The 27,235-nt window shown below is 43.6% G+C and overlaps 1 protein-coding gene across 1 annotated transcript in view; it reads right to left on the reverse strand.

Moving 5' to 3' along the window:
* Positions 1-6,687: 6,687 nt before the first annotated feature.
* LOC148534370 (vertebrate ancient opsin-like) overlaps positions 6,688-27,235 on the reverse strand; it is a 284,420-nt gene continuing 263,872 nt past the window's right edge. Inside the window, exon 4 of the mRNA XM_088466808.1 lies at positions 6,688-9,093. Coding sequence (XP_088322934.1) covers positions 8,806-9,093 — 288 coding nt within the window. The 3' untranslated portion in view covers positions 6,688-8,805. The remainder of the gene's footprint in view (positions 9,094-27,235) is intronic.

A 27,235-nucleotide genomic window follows, 5' to 3' on the forward strand; every position in this document is an offset into this window, starting at 1 on the left:
AAAAAACTGAGCCCCCTCAGCCCAGTGCAAAGCCAGGGGGGGCGCGATCAGTGTGATTGCTCCCCCCCCACAGGCATAGGAGACTGCTGTGGCTGCTGCTCAGCAACCACGAGCAGTCTCCAACTGCAGCTCAGCAAACGCTGTGTGCTGGGCTGCTGTGAGGGAGGGGGGATCGGCGTCGGACCCGGGCCCCTCAGGAAGCCCGGGCCCGGGTAATCTGTACCTGCTCCCCCCCCTTCTCGGCGCCCCTGGTCATATTGCACTAAATGCCCTGTCTGATGGGAATGGGTATGAAATCCCGATGGACGGGATGCAGGCTGTCAGTACACTGATAGCGTCTTCCCGATAGTTCAAATCCTGAAAGGGGAACAATAAGTAAAGTTCCCCTGTCCTATTTCCCCCCTAACCCTCTTTTCCTGCACCTTATACTAACCCTCCCTACCCTGCACCCTAACCTTCCTGGTAAGTGCCTAACCCTAACCCTCCCCCCTTAGTGCCTAACCCCCCCTCCTGATGGTCATGACGTCACCCGCACACTGCATCACTGGGAACGCTGGCCTCTGAAGCGATCATAGGTTTCCTTAGCCTCCGATCACTTCAGAGGCCAGTGTTTACCATTGCAGTGGCGAAGCAAAGGCCCCCGGCGCCCCCAAGCCACCATGGGGGCTACGGGGGCCGTAGTTATGCCACTGATCTCTCACCTTCCAATGACCACTATCGCAGGCCCAGCCAGACAGATGGTGCCACTGCCCCAATAGGGTGTAACATCAGTCTAAAAAGTGTATTAGAAGGGAAAGCATCTCAAGATCTGCTAAAGCAAGGCGGCCATATTTACTGACTAAACAAACAGAGAAGCCGACATGTAATGACATGGAGGGTTGGAGTGATTTCCAGAAGAAAGAGGCTGACTGACTGCCTACAACAGCTTATGAGTTATGATGACAGACTAAACCCACCTCTAAAATCTTAAAGCTACTTAATAGGTTACAGCGGATCTATCCATATATTAACCCAACACCCCTTTTAAAGCTGCCGCTGACTGGGGCCATTGCAGCCTGTCCCAGGCCATGGGTTTAATTCTTCTGAAATGCTTTCTGATATAAGTACATTTGCATAAAACATAACTAAGCAGACACTTTATTTTATCAAATCATATTCACTAGACATATAAAGTAAGTTACTATTTGGTTGCTGTAGGAGTGAGATCTGTTTGCAAACATTGAGTCACATATGCACTAAGATAAATATAAAATATGAAAAGGCTTTAGCTAAATACAAGCTAAATTATAGTAGATGGGCTACATTAAGATACAGATCCCAGGTCCGGATAAAAATGTAAGTGGGCAAGGACACGTAACATCTGGGGGCTTCCATATTTGTTTTTTCCCATGAGTTCTGTGCCAGTGCATCATGGGTAACAAAGTGTATATTACCAGCACACAGACCAATAATAAACAGCAACCTCTATGCTTGTCAGTCTATGGGGTCCATTATAGGGGTGTGCACCAGCCACTTTTCGTGTTTTGTGTTTTGGTTTTGGATCTGGATCTTTCTTCGTGTTTTGGATCTGGATTGGTTTTGCCAAAACCACCCTTCCGTGTTTTGGGTTCTGGGTTTTGTGTTTTGGATCTGTATTTTTTTTTTAAAAAGCATAAAACCAGCTAAAATCACAGAATTTGTGGGTTTTTCTGCTCCTATGCTATTATTAACCTCAATAACCTTAATTTCCACTCATTTCCAGTCTATTCTGAACACCTCACACCTCACAATAGTGTTTTTATATCCAAAAGGTTGCACCGAGGTAGCTGGATGACTATGCTAAGAGATACGAGTGGGCGGCACAAACACGTGGTCCATCTAGGAGTGACACTGCAGTGGCAGACAGGATGGCAGTTTGAAAAACTAGGCCCCAAACAGTACATAATTCAAAGAAAAAAAAGAGGTGCAAGATGGAATTGTCCTTGGGATTATGTTGTATAAACAGGACATGCACACTTTAACAAACCAAATATTTCCGCGCCAGGGTCTGCCACACGACTGTGGCTGAAATGATTGGTTCGATTGGGCCCCCACAAAACAAGCTGGCAATTAATCTGTCCCTGCACAAACTGGCTCTACGGAGGCAAGATGTCGTCCTCATCCTCCTCATACACCGATTCCTCACCCTCAGTGTTGTGTACATCCTCATCCTCACAGAGTATTAATTCGTCCCCACTGGAATCCACAACCACAGGTCCCTCTGTACGTTCTGGAGGCTGGTCTCCCTGGAAGAGTTGATAATTCATTTTATGAACATCATCTTCTCCACATTTTGTGGAAGCAACCTCCTACGCCTTTCGCTGACAAGGTTCCCGGCTGCACTAAACACTCTTTCGGAGTACACACTGGAGGGGGGGCAACTCAGGTAAAATAGAGCCAGTTTGTACAGGGACCTCCAAATTGCTTCTTTTTCCTGCCAGTACAGGTACGGACTGTCTGACATGCCTACTTGGATGCTGTCACCGATGTAATCCTTTAACAGACAGATGCACGCTTGTCGCTGCTGCTTTAAGGATGCAGGTGCGGCTACAGCCCACACATTTCACAAAGACAGAAAAAATAGAAGAATATTTTTATTGTTTGTGGAGCGCACTTTGAGGGTGTCACCACCCTTTAACAGACAGACGCACGCTTGTCGCTGCTGTTTTAAGGATGCAGGTGCGGCTACAGCCCACACATTTCACAAAGACAGAAAAAAAAATAAGAATTTTTTTATTGTTTGTGGAGCGCACTTTGAGGGTTACACCACCCTTTAACAGACGCACGCTTGTTGCTGCTGCTTTGAGGACAGTATCATATGCAGTGACAGTAGACTTGTCAGAAATTGCTGGCACGTCCTTCAGTCCGGACCAGATGTCCAAACCGGCCTTTGACTTATGACACAGGCGCACGCTTGGCGCTGCTACTGTGTTGCTGCACGTGCGGCTACATCGCACACAAGTCACAAACACATAAAAAAAATATTTTTTATTTTTTGGAGCACTTTGAGGATTACACCACTCTTTAACAGACAGACGCATGCTTGTCGCTGCTGCTTTGAGGATGCAAGTGCGGCTATTTGCCCACACAATTCACAAAGACAGAAAAAAAAAGAAGAATTTTTTTGTTGTTTGTGGAGCGCACTTTGAGGGTTACACCACCCTTTAACAGACAGACGCACGCTTGTCGCTGCTGCTTTAAGGATGCGGGTGCGGCTACAGCCCCACACATTTCTCAAAGACAGAAAAAAAAAGAAGAAGATTTTTATTGTTTGTGGAGCACACTTTGAGGGTTACACCACCCTTTAACAGACAGACGCACGCTTGTCGCTGCTGCTTTGAGGATGCAAGTGCGGCTACAGCCCACACAATTCACAAAGACAGAAAAAAAAAGAATATTTTTATTGTTTGTGGAGCGCACTTTGAGGGTTACACCACCCTTTAAGACAGACGCATGCTTGTCACTGCTGCTTTAAGGATGCAGGTGCGGCTACAGCCCACACATTTCACAAAGACAGAAAAAAAAATAAGAATTTTTTTATTGTTTGTGGAGCGCACTTTGAGGGTTACACCACCCTTTAACAGACAGACGCACGCTTGTCGCTGCTGCTTTGAGGATGCAGGTGGAATCTAGATGGGATTTGGAACCGGGGACACACTACCTCCATCAATTGTCTAAATCCCACTGCACTAATGGCGGATACCGGACCCACGTCTAACACCAACATAGCAGTCAAGGCCTCAGTTATACGTTTTGCTTCAGGATGACTGCTGTCGTACTTCATCCTCATCGCTAGGGACTGTTGGAGGGTCAATTGTTTAGTAAAAGTAGTGATGTTCCTACTTCCTCTCTGGGATGATGAACAACTCCCAGCAGCAGCAACAGCACTAGGAGGAAGTGGTTCTTGATCTTTCCCTATTTTATTTTTATCAGAGAAAGTTTGGTCCTCCATTTATGTTATATTGATATATACGTGCGGCTAAGGCACACACAAACACAGAAAATATTTTTTTATTTTTGCTGGAGAGTAGTGCACTTTGTGGGTTACACCACCCTTTAAGAAATGAGCCAGCCGGCTCTTTACTTATGGGACACAGGCGCACGCTTGGCGCTGCTCCTTTGTTGATGCATGTGCAGCCACAGTGCACACAATTCACAAACACAGAAAAAATATTTTGTTATTTGGTTTGGAGTGTACTTTGGGGGTTACAGCACCCTTTAACAGTCAAGCCAGCCGGCCCTTTACTTATGACACAGGCGCACGCTTGGCACTACTTTGTTGATGCACGTGCGGCTACTGCGCACACAATTCACAAACACAGAAAATATTTTTTTTTTTGGTTTGGACTGGAGTGTACTTTGGGGGTTACAGCACCCTTTAACGGTCAAGCCAGCCAGCCCTTTACTTATGACACAGGCGCACGCTTGGCACTACTTTGTTGATGCACGTGCGGCTACTGCGCACACAATTCACAAACAGAAAAAATATTTTGTTATTTGGTTTGGAGTGTACTTTGGGGGTTACAGCACCCTTTAACGGTCAAGCCAGCCGGCCCTTTACTTATGACACAGGCGCACGCTTGGCACTACTTTGTTGATGCACGTGCGGCTACTGCACACACAATTCACAAACACAGAAAAAATATTTTGTTATTTGGTTTGGAGTGTACTTTGGGGGTTACAGCACCCTTTAACAGTCAAGCCAGCCGGCCCTTTACTTATGACACAGGCGCACGCTTGGCACTACTTTGTTGATGCACGTGCGGCTACTGCGCACACAATTCACAAACATAGAAAATATTTTTTTTTTTGGTTTGGACTGGAGCGTTTTTTGGGGGTTACAGCACCCTTTAATGGTCAAGCCAGCCGGCCCTTTACTTATGACACAGGCGCACGCATGGCACTACTTTGTTGATGCACGTGCGGCTACTGCGCACACAATTCACAAACACAGAAAATATTTTTTTTTTGGTTTGGACTGGAGTGTACTTTGGGGGTTACAGCACCCTTTAATGGTCAAGCCAGCCGGCCCTTTACTTATGACACAGGCGCACGCTTGGCACTACTTTGTTGATGCACGTGCGGCTACTGCGCACACAATTCACAAACACAGAAAATATATTTTTTTGGGGTTTGGACTGGAGTGTACTTTGGGGTTACAGCACCCTTTAACGGTCAAGCCAGCCGGCCCTTTACTTATGACACAGGCGCACGCTTGGCACTACTTTGTTGATGCACGTGCGGCTACTGCGCACACAATTCACAAACACAGAAAAAATATTATTTTTTTAGCACTTGGGGGGAGCACCCCTGATGGACAGAGCACCCCCTGGACAACACTACAGCACCCCTTTAGGACTGGGACACTGCACAGGACTTTGGAGTGGACACAGCCCCTATGGAGAACTGACTGCACAACACAGTCCAGCCAGCCCCTATGGACTTTGAAGTAGTGGACAACAGTAGCACAGTGCAGTACAGCACAGCACAAAACTACTCTGCACTACACTACACTACACTACACTACACTACACTACACTACACAGCCCAGCCAGCCCTAACTCCCACCCTCCCTCTTCACTGTCCACAGCCGAGTGAGAAAATGGCGCCGACGCGGGTACCTTATATAGGATCCAAAACCTGCGAGACCCGGAAGGCGGGATGATGACGTTTTGCCTCGATTTCAGATCCGAGTCAGGCGGGAAAAGTCGAGCCTGACTCGGATCTGGGGGGCTCGGGGGGGTTCGGATTTCAGAAATCCGAACCCGCTCATGCCTAGTCCATTAGTCTGTGGACTTGACTCCAGGCACTGCACTGGCTACTTCTATACTTGATCTTAGCTTGGTATATTATATGTATATATATATATATATATATATATATATATAAAATTATATAATAAAATCTGTCCTTCATGCATGGGCGTTTTTAGAAAGGAGGGGGCCCGTGTGCTGTCTCCAACACGAGCCCCCTCCTCTCTGTCCGGCATCTGGCAGCGCACTGAGCTGTGCGCAGCCAGCGCCGGAGTTATAGACTCTGGGCACTAGAGTGTACCCAGAGTCTATAGAGTGTGCACAGGTCACCGAGAAAATGGCCATGCGTAAATGACGGGAAAATGGCTGTGGCGGCCATTTTCCAGACCTTTTTAGAGTGCCGTACCCCCGCTCCGACGTGGGACTTCGGAGAGGTAGGTATGCCATGGGTGCAGGGTGTGCGGTGCGGAGCCCCCCTGGACCCAGGGGCCCATGTGCCCTGCACAACCTGCACCCATTATAGATACGCCCCTGCTCTCCTCCTATATAAAGATCCATGATCATATAACTGGTGTGGTGTGTGATAGTTGCTACAATAGCCACCCCGGCACTATACAAATCTATAGGTTTCATTAATATACAACAGACAACATATTTAACACAAAATGAGAAATAATTCATAGACACATATACATACATTTATATTTACATAAGCAGACAGACAATATTTTGCATATCACTACTAAGCACAAACACAAATACATACACTTAACAGTTTTTGAATGGCACAAGTTTGGACTTTGTACATTACAATAGACTGGAGTTTACACACACATTTTATTGCACATATGGGAATACTGTAAAGTCTGTGCAAATATTTTGCTTGGAAATACCTGTCAGAATTTCACAAGTCACATTCCCAACATATATACGTAAAACACAATCAGAAACATTTACGGTATTAAAAAAGAAGAAAGGTGTTTTTCTTTTACCAATATGTAAAGGTAGGACTAAATTATTCTTTAGTCCCCATTTAAATATGTGTTTGTTATACTGGGATGATCCTTTATTGAGCTGAACAAAGATCACCCAGCTCCAAAAAGTTACAGTCATTATTACAGTCTTTGAGTATCTTCAATAAGAAACATTTTAAGTAAATCTGAGTGCTAACATTACTATTGGATTGTACTGACCCAAATTTCTGTTACTACCAGTAACGGATGGTGAGTGCTGCTTCCTTTGTCGTATTGTTCTTGTACAAACCAAGGAGATATTTTCTTTTTCTAAACTGATAAGTGATTAAGGGGCCTAAATGTTCATTTTCACCTGCTTTTGTAAAAATTAAGAGATGATGAATAGGCCCCTAAGGGCCTGATTCAGCAAGGATCACAACTACGATTGCAATAACGATTACACACACAGTCTCACTGCAAAGATATGCTAATCCACTGTGATCGCTATGCCATCGCAGCACAACATAAGGACGCCCACTTTACCGCACACAATCCGTAATACTTAACAAGACTGCAAAACCATCAGTAACATCGAATACCATCGCAGCCTCACACACACTTGCATAAGCTCTGACCTTACTCAGGAACTGCTAACCTCATTGCCGCAGTGAGAACACAAGCTCCATATGGCATCACAGTGGATAATTTATGCATGCCCCTGCAAAGGCGTTCAAACAATCTGGCAAGCCTGAGTTTGTTCGCACACCCCCTCCCATCACCACCCCCAAACGGTGCTTCCTGTCAATCACTCTTGGTCTGTGTAGTGACTGCAATCGCAGTCCCGATCGCAGTGGAGTGTTAGCGCACGTGCACTGCGATGAATATGCATGCGCACAAAGCAACAATCGGCCGATTGCCTGCGTAATCACAGTTGCGATCCTTGCTGAATCAGGCCCTAAATTAGGGAGAAATGTATCAATCCTTTTAAAGAGTACTATGGGTGAAGTTGCCTACAGTATAGCAACCTTTCAGATTGTACCTATCATTTTATAGACTGTACCAGATAAATGATAGCTAGAAGCTTGTCCTATTCAGGTGTGACACATCTCCCCCATAATCTAACTCTTTCTAATGGGCAACACCACTTTTCTCCTCTATACCGGTTTTCATAAATGTTCCTTCCTGTATATAGCTGTGTACACAATTAAACAAACACCACTCTGTAAAGGACATACAGTGTATAACACAGATAATGCAAAACCCTGATGTATTTTTCCCTATAGTGTGCGCAAATGTTATACTTATCTATTTTTATTTAGCTCTCCCGGACTCCCAAGAGAGTATGTCAGACTCCCTGAATGGCTCACTTACACAGTAAAGTGGGCAATCTGGGGGCTCAATGATGCAACTTGAGTCTCTGCTCCCCCCACAGCTAATCATGGCATTGAGGTATGTGGTGGGGGACATAATTCTTCACACCACGCCCCTTCACACCTTTGTCTGCCCTCAGGGTTCTCTGCTGGGATAGGTGGGGGTAAATGTTAAAAAAAATGTTGCCAATTATGACATATGTTGCAAGACTCACGTTAACTCCTGTTTTCTATATAAATATTGGTGTGTGGTTCAAATATATGAGACCACGTTTGCTTTGATATGATGAAACATGGTCAGTATATATTGACAAAGCTATGAATTAGCCATTGTGATTGATAGTCAGTCTGTCTAGTCAGATGCTAACTAAAACCCTCTAGTGGGTGAGACTATAGCAAATGTATGGTATTGCAATCCCAATGAGTTACTCTAGGCTTTGGCATACTTGTACAAACGTTTCATAATAGGCATACTCACTCTTTGTATCTACCTTACTACATCCATTTGCCATCCTCTTTTACAACGTCTCTACAAGCTGCAGTAGGTTTCTTGCAGATAATATATGAGTGAGCATATGTCCTGAGTTAGTGACTACATAAACAGAAAGAAAGTACAAATGAACATATATCCAATGAGATGTAAGGTTTTTCTGGGTGGAAACTTTGCTATGGTGAGTGTCCTCTGCCCAGAGGACACTGGCCTGCAGAGCATCAGGGTGTATAATGAGCCACTAGAGTTACAACTAGTTTTTGTTGAAGTTTACACATTTGACTATTGGTCTCCTGTTGGGAATAGGTGACTGTATTGGTGTCAACATTGGTGCTGGTTTCTTTCTCCTCTTCTGAATGTGGAAGTTTGGAGGAAGCAGCTTTAAAAGTGATGTTATCTGGCGACTTTCGTGTTGCTAAGCAGATCTTGGTGAACTTAGAGGAGTCCTTAATGCTGGAGGATTGGGTCACACTACTGCAATGGAGAAGGGCAATGAAGCACCTGTAGAACTGAGGGAATAAGAAAACATTATTTAGTTCATGACTGTTGCAAAGTACACAACTTTATGCATACATCGCAAGAGCAGGGAAGGGGGGATTAGAAATGTATAGAAGAAATGATCAAATGGGTTACTTGTCACCATATGCCACATCACATATTTTATAGATGCATAAGATACACAGAACATCCACACACATATGGTATACTGTATATAAATACAATCTTTATATAGTCAGTAAACTACGTTATACAATAAATAAACAGTGTGAATGAGATTGACCTTTGCATCTTCTACAATTTCCCAACTTCTCTTGGACATTATTTTTTGCTTTGATGGGGCTTGTCCAACACCTGTAATACTCTAGTGTCAGACATCCTGTCACACCAGACACATGATCGTACACAATAGTAGATAGTCAACTACTGTATGTTCTATAATTTACAATATATCAAACATCATTGGCCAATGAAACACATAAAAAATACAATATATGATAAAAAATAACCAATCGATGTTGATCAGTGATACAATGATACACAATGTAGCTAAAAATCATAGGCTATCTGAATCACCACAATTCTTATATCAAGTGATAATCAAGTGCTGGTTATTGAGAGTAATGGTATAGACATCCCCTTTATTAATAGATTCATACTTTATGATGATATCTGTAGTGTGTTGCAAATCAGTCGGGAAACGCAGGGCTTTAGCTATTTTAACAGACTAGGAGGTCTGTGATGTTCCTTTTAAGCTGAGTCCTGGTTAAAATAGTTTATAGACCCTGAGTTAATGAACATGGGGGAAAACCGATACTGCACTGTTAAGTGTAGACAACTGATGATCCTCAAAATGCAAATGTTCCATATAATGGTGATATTACATCACTCGCCAGCACCATCAGCAGGGGCCACTCATTCACTTACAGTCCTGGCTTATAACTCCTCGTGAGGTATGGCTAATAAAAAACAGCCTGGGAAATACCTTAAGTGTCCAACGGCAGTGGACAATGCATTCTGGGTTCCAGTGGAAGTGAATTGCCGACCAAAATTTAGGAGGTGTAGACTGACCAATCGACACTTCCAAACGTCTTTGTGTGTTCTCCTTAAGATAATGTTTGGTTTACATGACCATGGAAGCCATCAAACGGAAGAATTTTGAAATACAGACTAATCCGGTGAGTTCCTGCAAGTACACCCTCGCACCAGAAGACAAAACCCAAACAATGGCCAAATGGCCTACCATTACACAGTATTTTAAAAAGGTTTATTTCCACATTAAAACCAACAAAGCATAATAAACTGTGCTTACATGGAATGTATTTAATAAGGTGCTATTTTTGTTTGCTGAACCACTGGTGGATGGCACAGAAAAACCTCTACCTCACCCAAAAGGGTGCGAGCTCATGGTAGTGGACCCAAGGAGTTCTGCCCTAAACAGACACCTTCAACCCGATGCATTTCGTCCCTTGATAGGACTTCATCAGGGGTAAATCTTAACAAAACATAAAATGGGTGTATCTTCACAATGCATATTAAATACAAATATATATGTACAAGTTCTTAACAAGTTCAATTACATAAACGTGTCCTCAATATTAGATACACAATACTACATACCTTAATATATCAACAAGTCACTGACATAAGCAGCTTCAGAATATTTCTCCACAGCAGAACCCGCAAGGGAAACAATCTGTCAAATGCATGTACACCTGTCAAACCGTAACACAGGTGTCCTAAGGCGAGCTCAGGGAGGACAGAAACCTCCTGTGGAGCAGAAGGGCAAAAGCTCACTTGATCTTGATTTTCAGTATGAATACAAACCGTGAAAGCGGGGCCTCACAATCCTTCTGACTTTTTGGGTTTTAAGCAGGAGGTGTCAGAAAAGCTATGTCAGAAACTATGAACATACTCATAAAGATTGAAAGATAATGAATGGACGTACCTGCTTGTGAACCCATTCATACTCAAATATGAAACGGACCTATTAATAACAAATGGGACAACCTATAAATGTGTGAATACTTACTTGTGAACCCATTAAAGCCTACGTGAAATAAAATGGACCCTGGTTTCTCTAAAATCAATCCCCTTAAATGTCAGTGGCCTGCGGTGAAGCGCAGATAAAGTGACTGATGGGTAATGTAGTTTTTTCCCGGAAGCATCCCATTTTTAGGTTTTATTACGAATTGGCAGCATTTTTTATACCACTGTTCATTGAATGGGAGAATCGAGCACTCGTGGCTTTCTAGTGTTTAGGAAGCCAAGTCTTGTTAAGTGGTGCCTATGGCACTTTTAAAAGCAGGTTCTATCAGTATATATTTTGATGAGAGGAAGTGATGTCATTCCCAAGAAAAGGATAAAAAGGAAGTTGAGATTAGGTTAGTTCATTCCTCCTGCAGAGTTGGTCGTTTATAGTCACCCTGGGTTTAAGTAAGTACTTATTGGATTCCTTCTGCAGATTCTTACTATGCTTATGCTTATGTTGTATGCTTTAAAAGGGCTTGATGTCTCTATTATGATCTTAATTGTTTTGTATATATTATGCTTATTTGAGCTCTTTGTTCTGTTCTATTCTATTCTATTCTATTTTTTATCACAAATGTAGTGCCACATTAACTGTGTGAATAAAGTTTTTTTATATAAAGTCTCTTGGAGCTTTTTCAATTTTAACTTTAAATGTAGATTAATTTCACATTATCTGAGTTAATGAGATTTTAATCACCCAACTAAATAAAAGGACCTTTTGGAATTGTTGATAAGGAATTTTAAGAAGTTTTATCACCATGGAAGCTAGATTAGTTTTGATGTTTACACTATCTATGAAAATTTTTGGATATACATTTGACAGATTGTTTTCCTTGTGGGTTCTACTGCGGATAAATATTCTGAAGCTGCTTATGTCAGTGGCTTGTTGATATATTAAGGTATGTAGTATTGTGTATCTGATCTGCGGACACGTTGTTTATGTAATTGAACGTATTAAGAACTTGTACATATATATTTGTATTTAATATGCATTGTGAAGATACACCCATTTTATGTTTTGTTAAGATTTACCCCTGATGAAGTACTATCAAGGGACAAAATGCGTCGGGTTGAAGGTGTCTGTTTAGGGCAGAACTCCTTGGGTCCACTACCACAAGCTCACACCCTTGTGAGTGAGGTAGAGGTTTTTCTGTGCCATCCACCAGTGGTTCAGCAAACAAAAGTAGCACCTTATTAAATACATTCCATGTAAGCACAGTTTATTATGCTTTGTTGGTTTTAATGTGGAAATAAACCTTTTTAAAATACTGTGTAACGGTCGGCCATTTGGCCATTGTTTGGGTGTTTTCTTCTGGTGCGAGGGTGTACTTGCAGGAACTCACCAGATTAGTCCGTGTTTCAAAATTCTTCGATTTGATGGCTTCCAAGGTCATGTAAACCAAATATTATCTTAAGGAGAATTCACACAAAGACGTTTGGAAGTTTTGATTGGTCCGTCTACACCTCCTAAATATTGGTCAGCAATTCACTTCATATATTAAAGCCACAACGTTTGCTTCATAGCAACTGTGAAGAGTATTCCACTTAGAGCGCCCTTTTTGTCCTTTTTTGTATTTGTTTGTATGTTGATCCCACTAACAGGGGGTCGGGTATAAAGGTGCAGCTATCTGATTGTGTATAGTTGTGTTATTGTGTGAGTGCAGGATAAAGGCATTTTTGTTTTAATATATATTGTATATTGTAATATATTTATCAAAGGAAAAACATGCTTCATTTCAATAATTTTGCATTTATTCCTGTCCAGAGTGTCTGCTATTGCCATTCTCATTGATAGTGATTGGAGGACGGTTATACTGCCCTTGTTAACTATGATTATCCATATTTTGCAGGGGAAGTTCTCATTGGATTTATACTATTTAGTGGCCTATTCATCATAACTAAAATTTCTCAGGAGGTAATTAGGTTTAGAACTCGCATGGAGTTCTACCTAATTACTGGAGGAATTCATCATTCCTCCTCCCTATAACTATCTATTCCGAAAAGCTGTCATTTTTGCAATGACGGCTTTTCGGGAAATAGATACTTTTCCCTCTCTACACAAACTAACCGCAGTTGTAATCTGTGCTGCGCGTGTGTCGTTACTTCCGTAAAAAAAAAGCAGCGCATGCGCAGCACTACCTACACATACTTGCCTACTTTTGAAAATGACTTTGAGGGAGATTGTAGATGGCTGCAGAATGCGACGCACCGTCGTGGGGGCGTGGTCTGCTCCACCCAAAGGGCGTGTCTAACTCCACCTATGGGCGTATATATTCCTATAAGCTGACGCCCTAGCTCCCCCACTGACATTAATACATCTCACACACACACACACACACACACACACACACACACACACACACACACACACACACACACACACACACACACACACACACACACATCCTATGAATAGATTCATACACAGGGGCCCATTTATCAAAGTGCATTTGAGGTAAGTTCCCCGAAAACACCTGTTTTCGGGGGTTTACCTCAAATACTTAGTATCCCCCGAAAGTATGAAGGAGGGACCGCAGCAGGTATCTGCTGCGATCCCTCCATTGCCGCCGGCAGCCGCCTCCCCCATAGGTTTCTATGGGGGATGCGATGCTGCCAAATGTATCAATATCAGGAATGCGAAGCATTCCCGATATTGGCCCCAGCAGCTAACGCTATCTAAAGATAGCGTTAGCCGCTGTTTCCTATGGGCACTTACCGCATATCAGCCGGCGGAGGGATCTGCCAGATCCCTCCGCCGGCAATCGGCGCCGCTCATGTGCAGTCCGCGGGACTGCGCATGCGCAGAAGCCCCGACTGCCCTCTGGAGACATCGCAGGGACGGGCTCTTTTCGGAGCCCGTCTCCCTGCATGTCCCGGATAATACATCCGGCAGATAGGATCGCATTTTGCAATGCAATCAGGGGCGGTACTGCATGCCCTGATCGCATTGCAAAATGCGATCATTAATAAATGGGCCCCACAGTCACACACAGACAGTCTCAGCACATCCCATGAATAGATTCACACACACACACAGTCTCTCACACACTGACACCCAGTCAGTCACACACATCATATGAAGATTTCACCTCCCCACACACACACACATCACACACATCACTACACACACACACATCACATTACTACACATACATCACATTACTACACACACATACATCACATCACTACACACACACACATCACATTACTACACACACACACACACATACATCACATTACTACACATACATCACATTACTACACACACATCACATTACTACACATTCATCACATTACTACACATACATCACATTACTACACACACATACATCACATTACTACACACACATACATCACATTACTACACACACACATCACATTACTACACACACACACATCACATTACTACACATACATCACATTACTACACACACACACACATCACATTACTACACATACATCACATTACTACACACACATACATCACATTACTACACATACATCACATTACTACACCCACACATACTGTACATCACATTACTACACATACATCACATACAAACACACAGTAATAGATCTCCCTCCCTCCCCCATGGTACTGACATGAGTTATACATGTGGCAGGAGCTGCAGTGAGCTCTACACTCATAGTCTCAGGCAGCTCCTCTGTCTTCAGTGTCCTCCGGCGTCGGCTCCTCCCCCCTCCATCCTCTGTCATCACAGGCTGGCCAGGGAATGCTGGGAGCATCAGTCTCTCCCAGCAGCAGTCTGTGAGCAGGGGAAGGCGTGCCCAGGAGACCTCACAGCAGCCACACTCCTGCCTCCCTGCACCCGGTGAGTGCGCCCCTGCGTCTCAAGCTCGGGCCCCGCCCCCTTTACCTCCGGACTCGCGCATGCGCAGTCCGGATTTTTAGACAGGGCAGAGGGAATGCGGGGGATTCAACTTACTTTACGGGGTTGCGGGAGCTCCCACCTTTATTCGGGAGACTCCCGCGAAAATCGGGAGGGTAGGCAACTCTGTACCTACAGCTGCGGTAATTGTGTCCCCCCCCAGTGATAAGTGTCTTCATGAATACTAAAATAAGGAAATGTCCTTAAAACTTTATTTTAGTGTTGATGAATGGGCCTCTTAAGCGCTAAAAGAAAACACTCTATAAAAATGAAGCTAGCTTGTAAGAGGGCCTGTAATATGAGCCATTTTGCTGTAGATGTCATATTATAGTGAAGGTTCAAATTGTGCTAGCCACCACATCATTTTTCTCTACAGGAGAGCGCAGGGGAAGGGTTCCAATAACAGAACATGAGTCTATCATTGCTTTGGGTGCAGGCTACTGCATGAATAATAACACACTATTTTATGAAGATCTACTGTAGCAATGCAACAGCATTACACTGATCCATTTTTAAATTGGACTTAACACTAAAGAAAATACTGGCAGATGGAGGATGACAAGAATATCCATATGCTTTTTTTTTACTATATTTTTTCACTGTCTGTACCTTTTTTCCCACTTATAGGTGCACCTCTTTACCCAGTCAGCAATGTCATATAGCCAAGGACCTCTACAGCAGAACTTTGTGATCAAGCCAGGGACCCCTATGGCAGAGCGATATAATATAGCCAGAGACCTCTATGGCAGAGCGATGTGATCTAGCCAGGGACCTCTATGGCAGGACGATGTGATCTAGCCAGGGACCTCTATGGAAGAGCGATGTGATCTAGCCAGGGAGCTCTACGGCAGAGCAATGTGATCTAGCCAGGGACCTCTACGGCAGAGTGATGTGATCTAGCCAGGGACCTCTATGGAAGAGCGATGTGATCTAGCCAGGGAGCTCTACGGCAGAGCAATGTGATCTAGCCAGGGACCTCTACGGCAGAGTGATGTGATCTAGCCAGTGACCTCTATGGCAGATGGATGTGATCTAGCCAGGAACCTCTATGGCAGAGCGATGTGATATAACCAAGGACCTTTAGGGCAGAGTGTTGTGATCTGACCAGGGACCTCTATGGCAGAACTGTGTGTTATAGCCAGGGACCTCTATGGCAGAGCAATGTGATATAGCCAGGGGCCTCTATGGCAAAGCAATGTGATATAGTCATAGAACTCTAAGGCAAAACAATGTGATATAGCCAGAGACTTCTACGGCAGATGATGTGATATAGCCAGGGACCTGTATGGAAGAGTGATGTGATTTAACCAGGGACCTCTATTGGCAGGGTGATGTGATATAACCAGGGACCTCTATGGCAGAGCTATGTGATATAGCCAGGGATCTCTATGGCAGAGCAATGTGATCTAGCCAGGGACCACCATGGCAGAGCAATGTGATTTAGCCAAGGCCTCTATGGCAAAGCGATGTGATCTAGCCATGGACCTCTATGGCAGAGTGATGTGATCTAGCCAAGACCTCTATGGCAGAATTATTTTTATTGAATGGATGCCTATAATCCCTGGCTCTTACTAGCTTCATACTCACTAGCACTAATATGTATTTAAAAGATGCAGGTACAAATGCATATTAACAATGTGATCTAGTCAGGGACCTCTAAGGCAGAGCGATGTGATCTAGTCAAGGACCTCTATGGCAGAGCGATGTGATCTAGTCAGGGACCTCTATGGCAGAGCGATGTGCTCTAACCAGGGACCTTTATGGCAGAACTATGTGTTATAGCCAGGGACCTCTATGGCAGAGTGATGTCATAGCCAGGGACCTCTATTACAGAGCAATGTGATATAGCCAGGGGCCTCTATGGAAAAGCCATGTGATATACAGTAGTCATAGAACTTTATAGCAGAGTGATGTGATATAGCCAGAGACCTCTACAGCAGATGATGTGATCTAGTCAGGGACAGAGCGATGTGATATAGCCAGGGACCTCTATGGCAGAGTGATGCCATAGCCAGGGACCTCTATGACTGAGCAATTGATCTAGCCAGGGACCTCTATTGCAGAGCAATGTGTTCTAGCCAAGGACCTCTATGGCAGAGCAATGTGATTTAGCCAAGGATCTATATGACAGAGCAATGTAATCTAGCCAGGGACCTCTATGGTAGAGATGACAAATCACAGGCGCCAAGTATCCAATATATCTTATTAATTACTGCTGGTACCTATCCTTTGTAAGTTATTTTTATTGAATGGATGCCTATAATCCCTGGTTCTTATTGGCTTCATACTCACTAGCACTAATAGGTATTTAAAAGATGCAGGTACAAATGCATATTAACAATGTGATATAATCAGGGACCTCTAAGGCAGAGCGATGTGATGCAGCCAGGGACCTCTATGACAGAGCAATGTGATGTAGCCAGGGGCCTCTATGGAAAAACAATGTGATATAAAGTAGTCAGAGAACTTTATAGCAGAGTGATGTGATACATCCAGAGACCTCTAATACAGCAGATGATGTGATCTAGTCTGAGACCTCTATGGCAGAGCAATGTGATCTAGCCAGGGACCTTTATGGCAGAACTATGTGTTATAGCCAGGGATCTCCATGGCAGAGCAATGTGATATACAGTAGTCAGGGAACTTTATAGCAGAGTGATGTGATACAGCCAGAGACCTCTACACTAAGCAGATGATGTGATCTAGCCAGGGATCTCTATGACAGAGCAATGTGATCTAGCCAGGAAGTTCTATGGCAGAGTGAGGCGATCTAGCCAGGGACCTCTATGGCAGAGCAATATGATCTAGCCAGGGACCTTTATGTCAGAACTATGTGTTATAGCCAGGGATCTCTATGGCAGAGCAATGTGATATACAGTAGTCAGAGAACTTTATAGCAGAGTGATGTGATACAGCCAGAGACCTCTACACTACAGCAGATGATGTGATCTAGCCAGGGATCTCTATGACAGAGCAATGTGATCTAGCCTGGAACCTCTATGGCAGAGCGAGGTGATCTAGCCAGGGACCTCTATGGAAAAAAAATGTGATCTAGCTAGGCACCTCTATGGCATAGTGATGTGATCTAGTCAGGGACCTCTATGGCAGAGCAAGGTGATCTAGCCAGGGACCTCTATGGCAGAGCAATGTGATCTAGCCTGGAACCTCTATGGAAGAGCGAGGTGATCTAACTAGGGACCTCTATGGAAAAAAAAATGTGATCTAGCTAGGCACCTCTATGGCATAGTGATGTGATCTAGTCAGGGACCTCTATGGCATAGCGATGTGATCTAGTTAGGGACCTCTATGGCAGAGCGATGTGATCTAGCCAAGAACCTCTAGCTAGCTAGCCACCCCGTTACTACCCAGGTATGCCCATTCAATTGTCTCTCTCAACGTCCAAATTCATTCTGCGTCAAGATGCAGCCAGCCTGTCCCAGCCAGCATCCAGATTACCACAGCCTGTGGTTCACAGCTTCACGTGATCCCACTACTGGAGCCAGGACCGAGCGAGCACACAATACACTGTCCACCGGTCTCACACCAGCACACCGCAGCAACAAGGATGCAAGGCACCAGCCACTAACTCCCAAACCAGCACACTTACCGGTAAGTGACCTAGTCTAAGCGGGACGCCGCCTCTAGCACTGGAATGTGCCGAACTGGGTTAACCGCAAGCGAATCAGCTAATCGCATGATTGACTTTATCACCATCAGCATGCACAGGGTTTGAACGCACCCCCTTGAACTCACCAGGATCATCACACGGTTCTGAGTTTAGTTTGGGCCCGCAGTATCCTTGAGCACTGTGTCTCACTTTGTGTGCTGGCAATAAACAACTGTTCACCCTGTACCAGTCTTCATTCACATAAATACTACACAATACCTGCATACCACCTTATCAGCACCAGACAGAACTACGCCATGCCTGGGTTGCTGCCTTTTCCCAATCCCCCCCTTCCACCACCCCTTACCTTCCACCATCCTCACCTGTGCAGCGCTGCCTATTCTCACCTTCATATGCATATTTAGAGACCGGACACCTCTAAGGAAAGCTGCGCACAGACCACCTCTCCCCACCTCATCTCCACCCAACCCTCCCCATCCATCAGAGCGCAGTGTTCAATCAATTTTCTAAAACCTCCAGTGTGTAGCCAGTGCAGTCACAGACTGCACTGACTACACTGAGGTGGCAGATTTTACTGGGGGGGGGCTGGGTAAAATCCGCCATTGGTGCAAAATGTTCTGAACATTCCAAATTATTTAGTCACAAAAAAATCTCATATGTATAACATGGTCACATACATAAAGCAGATACTGAAATACAATAAAACTTGTGGCATCCAGGCAACATATAATTGTGTGGAACCGTACAGTGATAACTCCCGTTAAAGGCGCAAAGATGTGCTCAATTATGGGAGTACCGGATTATCCCGCCTTGTACCAAGGTCATTCACAGGATCATTTCACCCATTGGTCTGTCCCCAATTATGTATATCAGGATGCCAAATGAAATCCAATAAAACTTGTATCAAATAAAACTTGTGTCACCATTTTGCCACCAACGCATTTTAAGCTTTGAAAGCTCTTCCTCGGGGCTGTATGATGTTACCTGTGTGCATATTCCCTTTTTATGGATGGAGTGCTAATTGACCCCTCTGTCCCGGTAGTGACATCACATAAAGTGCATGGTGCTTATTATTAAAATGATACATTCATAAGGTAGTAATAAATTGTATTAAGAGCATAACATCATAATATATTCCATATATAATATTATAAATAATTGTTGGTATAAACAAGTCCCAAAAATTGCAAACTGGAAGTGTAGACATGATCGCATACTTCCGCTTTTTTACTGTGTGCTACCATGAATACATGGCCTGATTCATTACGGATCGCTTCTGTGATCGCAGCTGCGATTACGCTGACAGGTCTGCTGCGAAAATATGCTAATGACTGCAATCACAAAGCCAGTACAGAGACGGCCAAAGCCAGCATGGAGGCACCCACTACCGCTTTTGCACATCCATAATACCTTGCAGTCCTGCGTATACCTCAGGAACATCGAGTAACATCGCCCCCCTCACGCACAATTACAATATATCTGACCTTACTCAGAAATTGCTAACCTCGTTGCACGCACTGAGCACACAAGCTGCGTAGGCTGTCACAGTGGCTAATTTATGCATGCCCAGCCAACAGAATTCAAATGGCCTGGCACGCCTGTGTTTCTCAGACCACTCGCCTGTCACCACCCCCAAATGGTGACCTGACGTCACTCTCTCTGCGAAGGCTGTCTATCTGCATAGGAATATCAGGCGCTAGATATAGTTAATATACATTTGAAACAGATTTACTCTTAATTTAATATATTGCTGCTCCTATACAGTACCTCTGAACATTACTTATACATCGCAACACAAAAATAGGCGGTATACACCCTTAAGAAATGCAACAGTTTTGAATAAAAATATACAATTTATTTATAAAGCAGAAAAAATTAAATATACATGTATACAAACAATATTGGTAGGGAGCTTTTGACTAAACTACTTTTTAAATTTGCCGCCTGTCTATAGATAAACATCGGGGTGTCTGGAATAATAATATTTAGAATCGGGTGCTTTTTAAGTACATGCCAGTGTCTCTTGATAACATTTTCCAGTCTTTTGTCATTTAAGCTGTATGTTGTGATAAATGAGCAGTCATTCTTAAAATTTATTATATTTTCTAATTTTTATTATTAGATCCTTTCTTTGTAGATCTAGGACATCACATTTTGCTTTTTCTATCTCATTTACTGTATACCCTTGTTCAATAATTATTTTCTCCATTTCATTAATTTGTGAAGTGAATACACCCTCATAACTGCAATTTCTTTTAAGCCTAATGAATTTACTTTTTGGGATCCCCTTGAGCCAATTAGGGTGGAGTGTGCTTTGTTTTTACATTTTATTAATGTAGTGGTTAGAATCTGTTGGTTTCTTAAAACCTTTAGTCTGTAGACTCTTTCCTTCTGGGTGTATAGGGTCTGATTCATTACGGATTGCTATTGTGATTGCAACTGCAATTACACATGTAGTCTCACTGCAAAAATATTCTAATGTCACAACCAAATATAAGGACGCCTACTTTACCTTAACCACATCCGTAATACTCTGCAAGTCTGCGAAACCATCGGTAACATCGAGTACTATCGGAGCCTCACGTATTGCACAAGGCCTGACATTACTTAGGAATTGCTAACCTCATCACATGCAGTGAAAGCCCAAGCTGCGTATGGCATCGCAATGGCTAATTTATGCACGCCTCTGTAACGGCATTCAAAGGTACTGGCATATATAACGGTACCAGAGGACCAAATTCGAAAACTCTGATGCTCTACTCCAAGTATTTTGGGTCTCTGTGGAGCTGAGTAGTAAACACGGGGATGTAGTTAATTTACGAGTGGCCAGGATGCCAGCCATCAGAATCCCGACGTCAAAATCCCGACACCTACTGTATCTTTAGCCCGACGCCAAAATCCTGACAGCCGCCATCCCACACGAAGGCAATCGGGGATTGTTAGGTGTTAGCACACGGGGGGGTCTGGTACCCAAACTGTAAACATGTGAGTATACCACTGCTGCACTGAAACACAGAGTACCAGATATTGCCGTGCATGTGCAGACAAACTAACAGTGGCCATCTTGGTACAGGAGAATGCTTCATTTAACGGACAGGACCTGTCATCTCACTCACGCCAGGCATATTGTGCTGCATGATGTATTTAGGCTAGATGAGCAAGGACACATCTGTACTCACAGTTCTATTACACAGATTGTGCACACGGAGCTAACCATACAACATGGTGGTACGGAGAAAACATATGACCAGTCAGTCATATATGTAAGGCTGGATCAATGATACAGGTATTTTGGGTCCCCACGGAGGTGAGTAGTACACACATGTGTGTACCATTGAGGGATAGACAGGTTTTGCCCTTCTGCTCCACGGGAGATTCTGTCCTCCCTGAGCTCGCCTTAGGACACCTGCGTTATGGTTTGACAAGTGTACCGCCCCTTCATCACTTCAAGTGTATTCCAATCCACACATTCTCAGAAAGTAGACCAACTACTGTGATATAACACCCTTTGTGAACATATCAGCTGGATTCTTCTTACTTGCTATATGGATCACATTCTACATTCTCCACAAGCTCACAAATAAAGTGGTGATCTCAATGTGTTTGGATCGTCCATGGTGCATGGTGCTATAGAACAGATCAATTGCACCTCTGCTGCTACACTCCATGCTCATGATGTCAGCCTTGCTTACAAGACTAAATTCATATAATGTCTCTTTAAGGTGGAGAGCTTCCTTGCTACACTCTATTAGTGGCATATATTTCACCACAGTAGATAGGACAACAGTGTTATGGTTTCCTAGATTACCCTGTGTAAACCCCTTGAACCCAATAGACGAGGCCTTCCGCCAATAACTGCCACCCGCTGTTCCCTTAGAACAGAGTATGTTCACTGGTACTTAGGTGGCCATCTGGACTGAAACTTGGACTAGTAGCGGTTTACACAGATCTCCTAAGAAGACCAAAGTTAAATGTGACAGAAACAAAAGCCGGTGACAGGGAGATGACTATCTCAGCTGGTGATGCGGCAAGTGCCGCTGGTGGAATGCACTGTTGGTGTGGCTAATGTAGCTGGAGATATTTGATGATGCTAATGTAGCTGGCGTTTTCATGCGGCAAGTTCTACTGGTGGTTGAATGTGGCTAGTGCCATCGAGGGAATAGATTAATTGACGTGGCCTTGTGGGGACTGTAGTGTGGCCTGGTTAGCTATAACAGCCGGAGGAATTGATGAACTGATGCGTTCTAGTGAAGACCGTGGTTCGGCTTAGTTAGCCGTGGTCTGGCTATAACCGCCGGAGGAATGGATAAACTGATGCGGCTTTATGAAGACCGTGGTGTGGCTTAGTTAGCCGTGGTGCAGCTATAACTGCTGGAGGAATTGATGAGCTGATGCGGCCTTGGAGAGACCGTGGTGCGGCTTAGTTAGCTGAGGAGTGGCTATAACAGCTGGAGAAATGGATGAACTGATGCGGCCTTGTGAAACCCGTGGTGCGGCTATAAGCAGGAGGAATTGATGAATTGATGCAGCCTTGGGGAGACCATGGTGAAACTAAGAAAAATGTAGAGAAACTGGAACCGGAAGGGCATGTATGGAGATGCTATAGTCAGCAAAGCCATGAGGAGGCAGTCAGGTATGAAAAGGGATAAAGTACCAATCAGAACCACGGAAGGTCATACTGTGTTCCCAGTAACACCTGGCGCCATCCGGCATCCATATCACCTAGCAACCGATGGTGCCGTTTCCGTACGACAGGCAGAAGTGGTAGGAGCGATCAGTGAAGTGCTGGAGAGTGACAAGTCGCGCTGGCGATTTGTAACATACAGTTGGTTGTTTCCTATTTGACCAGCTTACTACTGCACCTGCCAGTAGAAATAGATATCCTGTAGAGCATGGGTCATCAACCATTGGCCCTCCAGCTGCTGTGGAACTACAGATCCCAGGATGCCCTGCAACAGTTTTAGCATGCTTTTATATCAAAATGGTGGCAGGGCATGCTGGGATGTGTAGTTCCACATCAGCTGGAGGGCCATGCTGTAGAGGAATGACAATAATCTTCATCTGTTTCCCAGTTGGCCATCACAGAACGATTTTAGTGTAGACTTTCCATACATGGAAAATTCCAACTTCAATGAAGATGTAACTTGTAGGTACAGGATCTTATAACTCTTTTAAGTGCTTTCCAGTGCTGTCTCCCAGGATTAATAGCAATTTGGCTTACTCTGCTTACTGCATGTGTGATGTCAGGGCAAGTTCCAACACTTATGTACTGTACATCAAATGCAGAATAATGCCTAACCCTAACCCTCCCCCTGAAGCCTAACTCTAACCCTCCCCCCAGCAGCCTAAACCTAACCCTCCCAGTGCCAAACCCTAACCCCAATCCCCAAGCCTAACCCTCTCCCTAACCCTAATACTTACCGTCAGCATGCTGGCAGTCGGGATTCTGGTGCCAGGATTCCACCGGGATCATAACTACATCCCATTTTACGCCTTTGTTAATGGGAGTGATTATTAGATTAGCATCTGACATTCTATATTTTCAATGTAGATTTGCTAATCAATGAATATGATCCCTTTCTCTTGATCGATTATCAGAAATAGCAAGTAGTCTGCAGAACCAAAGTCTTTCATCTTGAACTTTTGTACTAACAGCTCTTACACCTGTGATGTTCTGTTCTTGGCTCTGGACAAACAGATCATCCACATACAGGGCTGCCAAGAGAAATCTTGGGCCCTGATACAGCAACTTCCAGTGGCCCCCTCTGGAGGAATTGTGGCCACAGCATGTTGGGGGGCATAGCTTCGCTGTGGCATGATATGAACTGTATGCACTATGTACCACAATATATTGGAGCACAGATGTGTAGAATAAATATCAAATCACTGACATCAATAGATATAAATCACTGAGCAATACTACACTAAACAGTACTGTGCAATACTACAGTACATATCACACAGTACTGTGCATTACACTATAAAAATACATAGCACTGTGCAAAATACAATATACAGAGTTTGCATATACACAGCACTGTGCAGTAAACACTGTACACAAAACAATGTGCATTATACAATACACATAATTAGCACTGTATACAGAACTCACATATACCCTGTACTGTGCAATATACACTAAACAAATACACAATACTGAGCAATACTAGACTACACACATCAGACACAACACTGAGAAATATACACAACACATCACACTGCACTGTGCATTACACTATACACATACATAGTACTGTGCGCAATCACCATAGCAAATAACATACTAATAACATCTAATATTATACAACAATCTGAATATTTAATTTACCAAAACCAGAATTCCAATAAACTTTGACAATATATCTGCTTTTAGAAAAAAACCCTAGCTGTAGTATTGTGTCTATTCTGTATGTATGTTCTATTATATGGCACTTTGAGTGAGCCTTACTGTACTAATACTGTATGCTCTTATACTTTGGGGGTGTTTTAATATATTATGCATAAACATTTGAGTACTCTGGTGTGTACAAGTATCCTATAACACTTCAAAATCTGCCATTGCATAATATGTGCTGCTGGCCATTACCACTGCATAAAATATCCTATAGTAGACCTACAAAAAAAGTGGGATCATGTATATTGACTTACTCCAACCCTTTGATACATTTCCTTCCCACTGTCATATAATATTCTCCAGGCTGTAGTTCCTCCAAAGAAGTGACCCTGTGCCCATATCTGGGAGTAAATGTTCCTTACTGCTTTAAAGGGGGCTTGAAGTTGTAACCCTTATCCACCTGTCATATCTTTTAGAAAGGCATCAAATGCCCCCACTCACTTCTCATGGATCAGCATGCAGTATCCGAGTCGAGGGGTTCCCACTGCCTATAAACGCATTTACAGCAGGTTGTTGGGCTAGTGAAGCTAGCGATTACCCCCACCTCCTGCACCTGCTGTTGGCTGCAGTGCATATAGTATAATATACACCACACAGGGCTGCCTGCTCCAGGCTCCCAGTCCCGGAGTCTGGAGAAGAGACTCGCGATATGATGATGTCATCATCTCGCGAGACCTGTTGCTTTGCAGCGGTCGCGATAATTGTGACTATCTCCAGCCCGCTCACACAAGCTGTGGGTGGGCACCCACAGCTTAGTGAGCAGGCAGTAGAAAAAAAATTACAAATCCCCGCCCTGATTCAGAGCGAGCACTCGCAAACAGCGAACGGCTCTGAATCAGGCCCAAAGTCCATTTCTTGTAATACAGCATCTAGTTTGATAAACCAACAACAACAATAACAACTTTGCTTTCTTCTGTTTAGAACTTTCTTTAAGGAACAGACTTCTCTTTCTTGGAACATGTTTTCACATCAAACTTACAATGTAAGGTTCCATGTATATCTCTTCTGTTAGACCTCCATTCAAAAAAGCTGAGTCAAGTCTAACTGGTATAGCAGCATGTTGTACAAGGCAGGTATAGCAATCGCCAACCATAGTGTAATCTTTGTAATGAGCAATAGACTCATTTGCTTTCTTCTTTTTGCAAAAAATCCACTTACTGTATTCTTGATGGTTTTGTGTGGACTTGGTCTGTCAACTACAGTTTATGTGTTGTTGTTATTGAGTGATATCATCTCCTTGTCAATTGCTGATTTCACCTCACACCAGGTCGTTGCTTGACTTTGCCTCCTAGATACTTTGGGTATACAGAAAATTATATTTGCAAACTCCACAGAGTACCTATTGGATGGTTTTCAAATATTTAATCTTGCAGAAGTTATTTTCTGTGGTTGGATTTCCACAATGGAAGTCTCTTTTTCAAACATGTCTCAAGCTTCTGGCATATGTAATGATACATACCTGTTCAGCAATTTCAATTCAAGCATTGTTTTAAGTGGTGCTGTTTCTTGAAATATAACATCTTTTGAATTTATAAGCTTTCTGTTTTAGGAGTCACAAAGTCTGTATCCTTAGCAGTGTCCAAGCATAATGCACTCAACAGATTTGGGATCCAGCTTATGTATTTTCTCCCTGGGGATGTGTACAAATGCGTTACCCAAAAAGACTCCAGGATCTTTGATACTTCCAGACCACAGTCGGTATTTGAATTTCAGGGCAACTCTTTTACTTAATGGGCTTAAAAGAGATAGGCTACTGATGGAAAAAGCTATTTGCCAGGGATGTCCAATCACTCTTAGGGCTCAATCCAATTATCCGAGAAGGGTGCAAGTTTCCATTGCCACGGCATTAAAATGCCAGCAATGGCACCGCATATCGCACCCTTTGCGGCCGGCTCCCAGCCTGAATTTGCACAATTTTTCTTGGAACCTTATGGGGCTGCGAGCACTTTTTTGCGAGTTTGGGCTGCCATAAAGTGCAGCTGTTACAGCGATTACTCGCACTTGTGGCTAAATGGATTGATCCCTTATTGTTCAAACTTTCTCTAAATCCCCTACTATGAACCTTACAAAATTGTCTGACTTTCAAAGGCATTAAAATTTTCCCTAACAAACTACGTCAGTCGCCGATGTATCCTCTTTAAAGCCAGTGCAGAAACCTCGCTGCCGTCTAATCTTGAAAAAATTACACTATGTGGCTCCATTTTGGGCTT

The sequence above is a fragment of the Taudactylus pleione genome, unplaced genomic scaffold (genome assembly GCF_031769625.1).
Source record: "Taudactylus pleione unplaced genomic scaffold, aTauple2 ptg000066l, whole genome shotgun sequence".
Classification (NCBI taxonomy): Eukaryota; Metazoa; Chordata; class Amphibia; order Anura; family Myobatrachidae; genus Taudactylus; species Taudactylus pleione.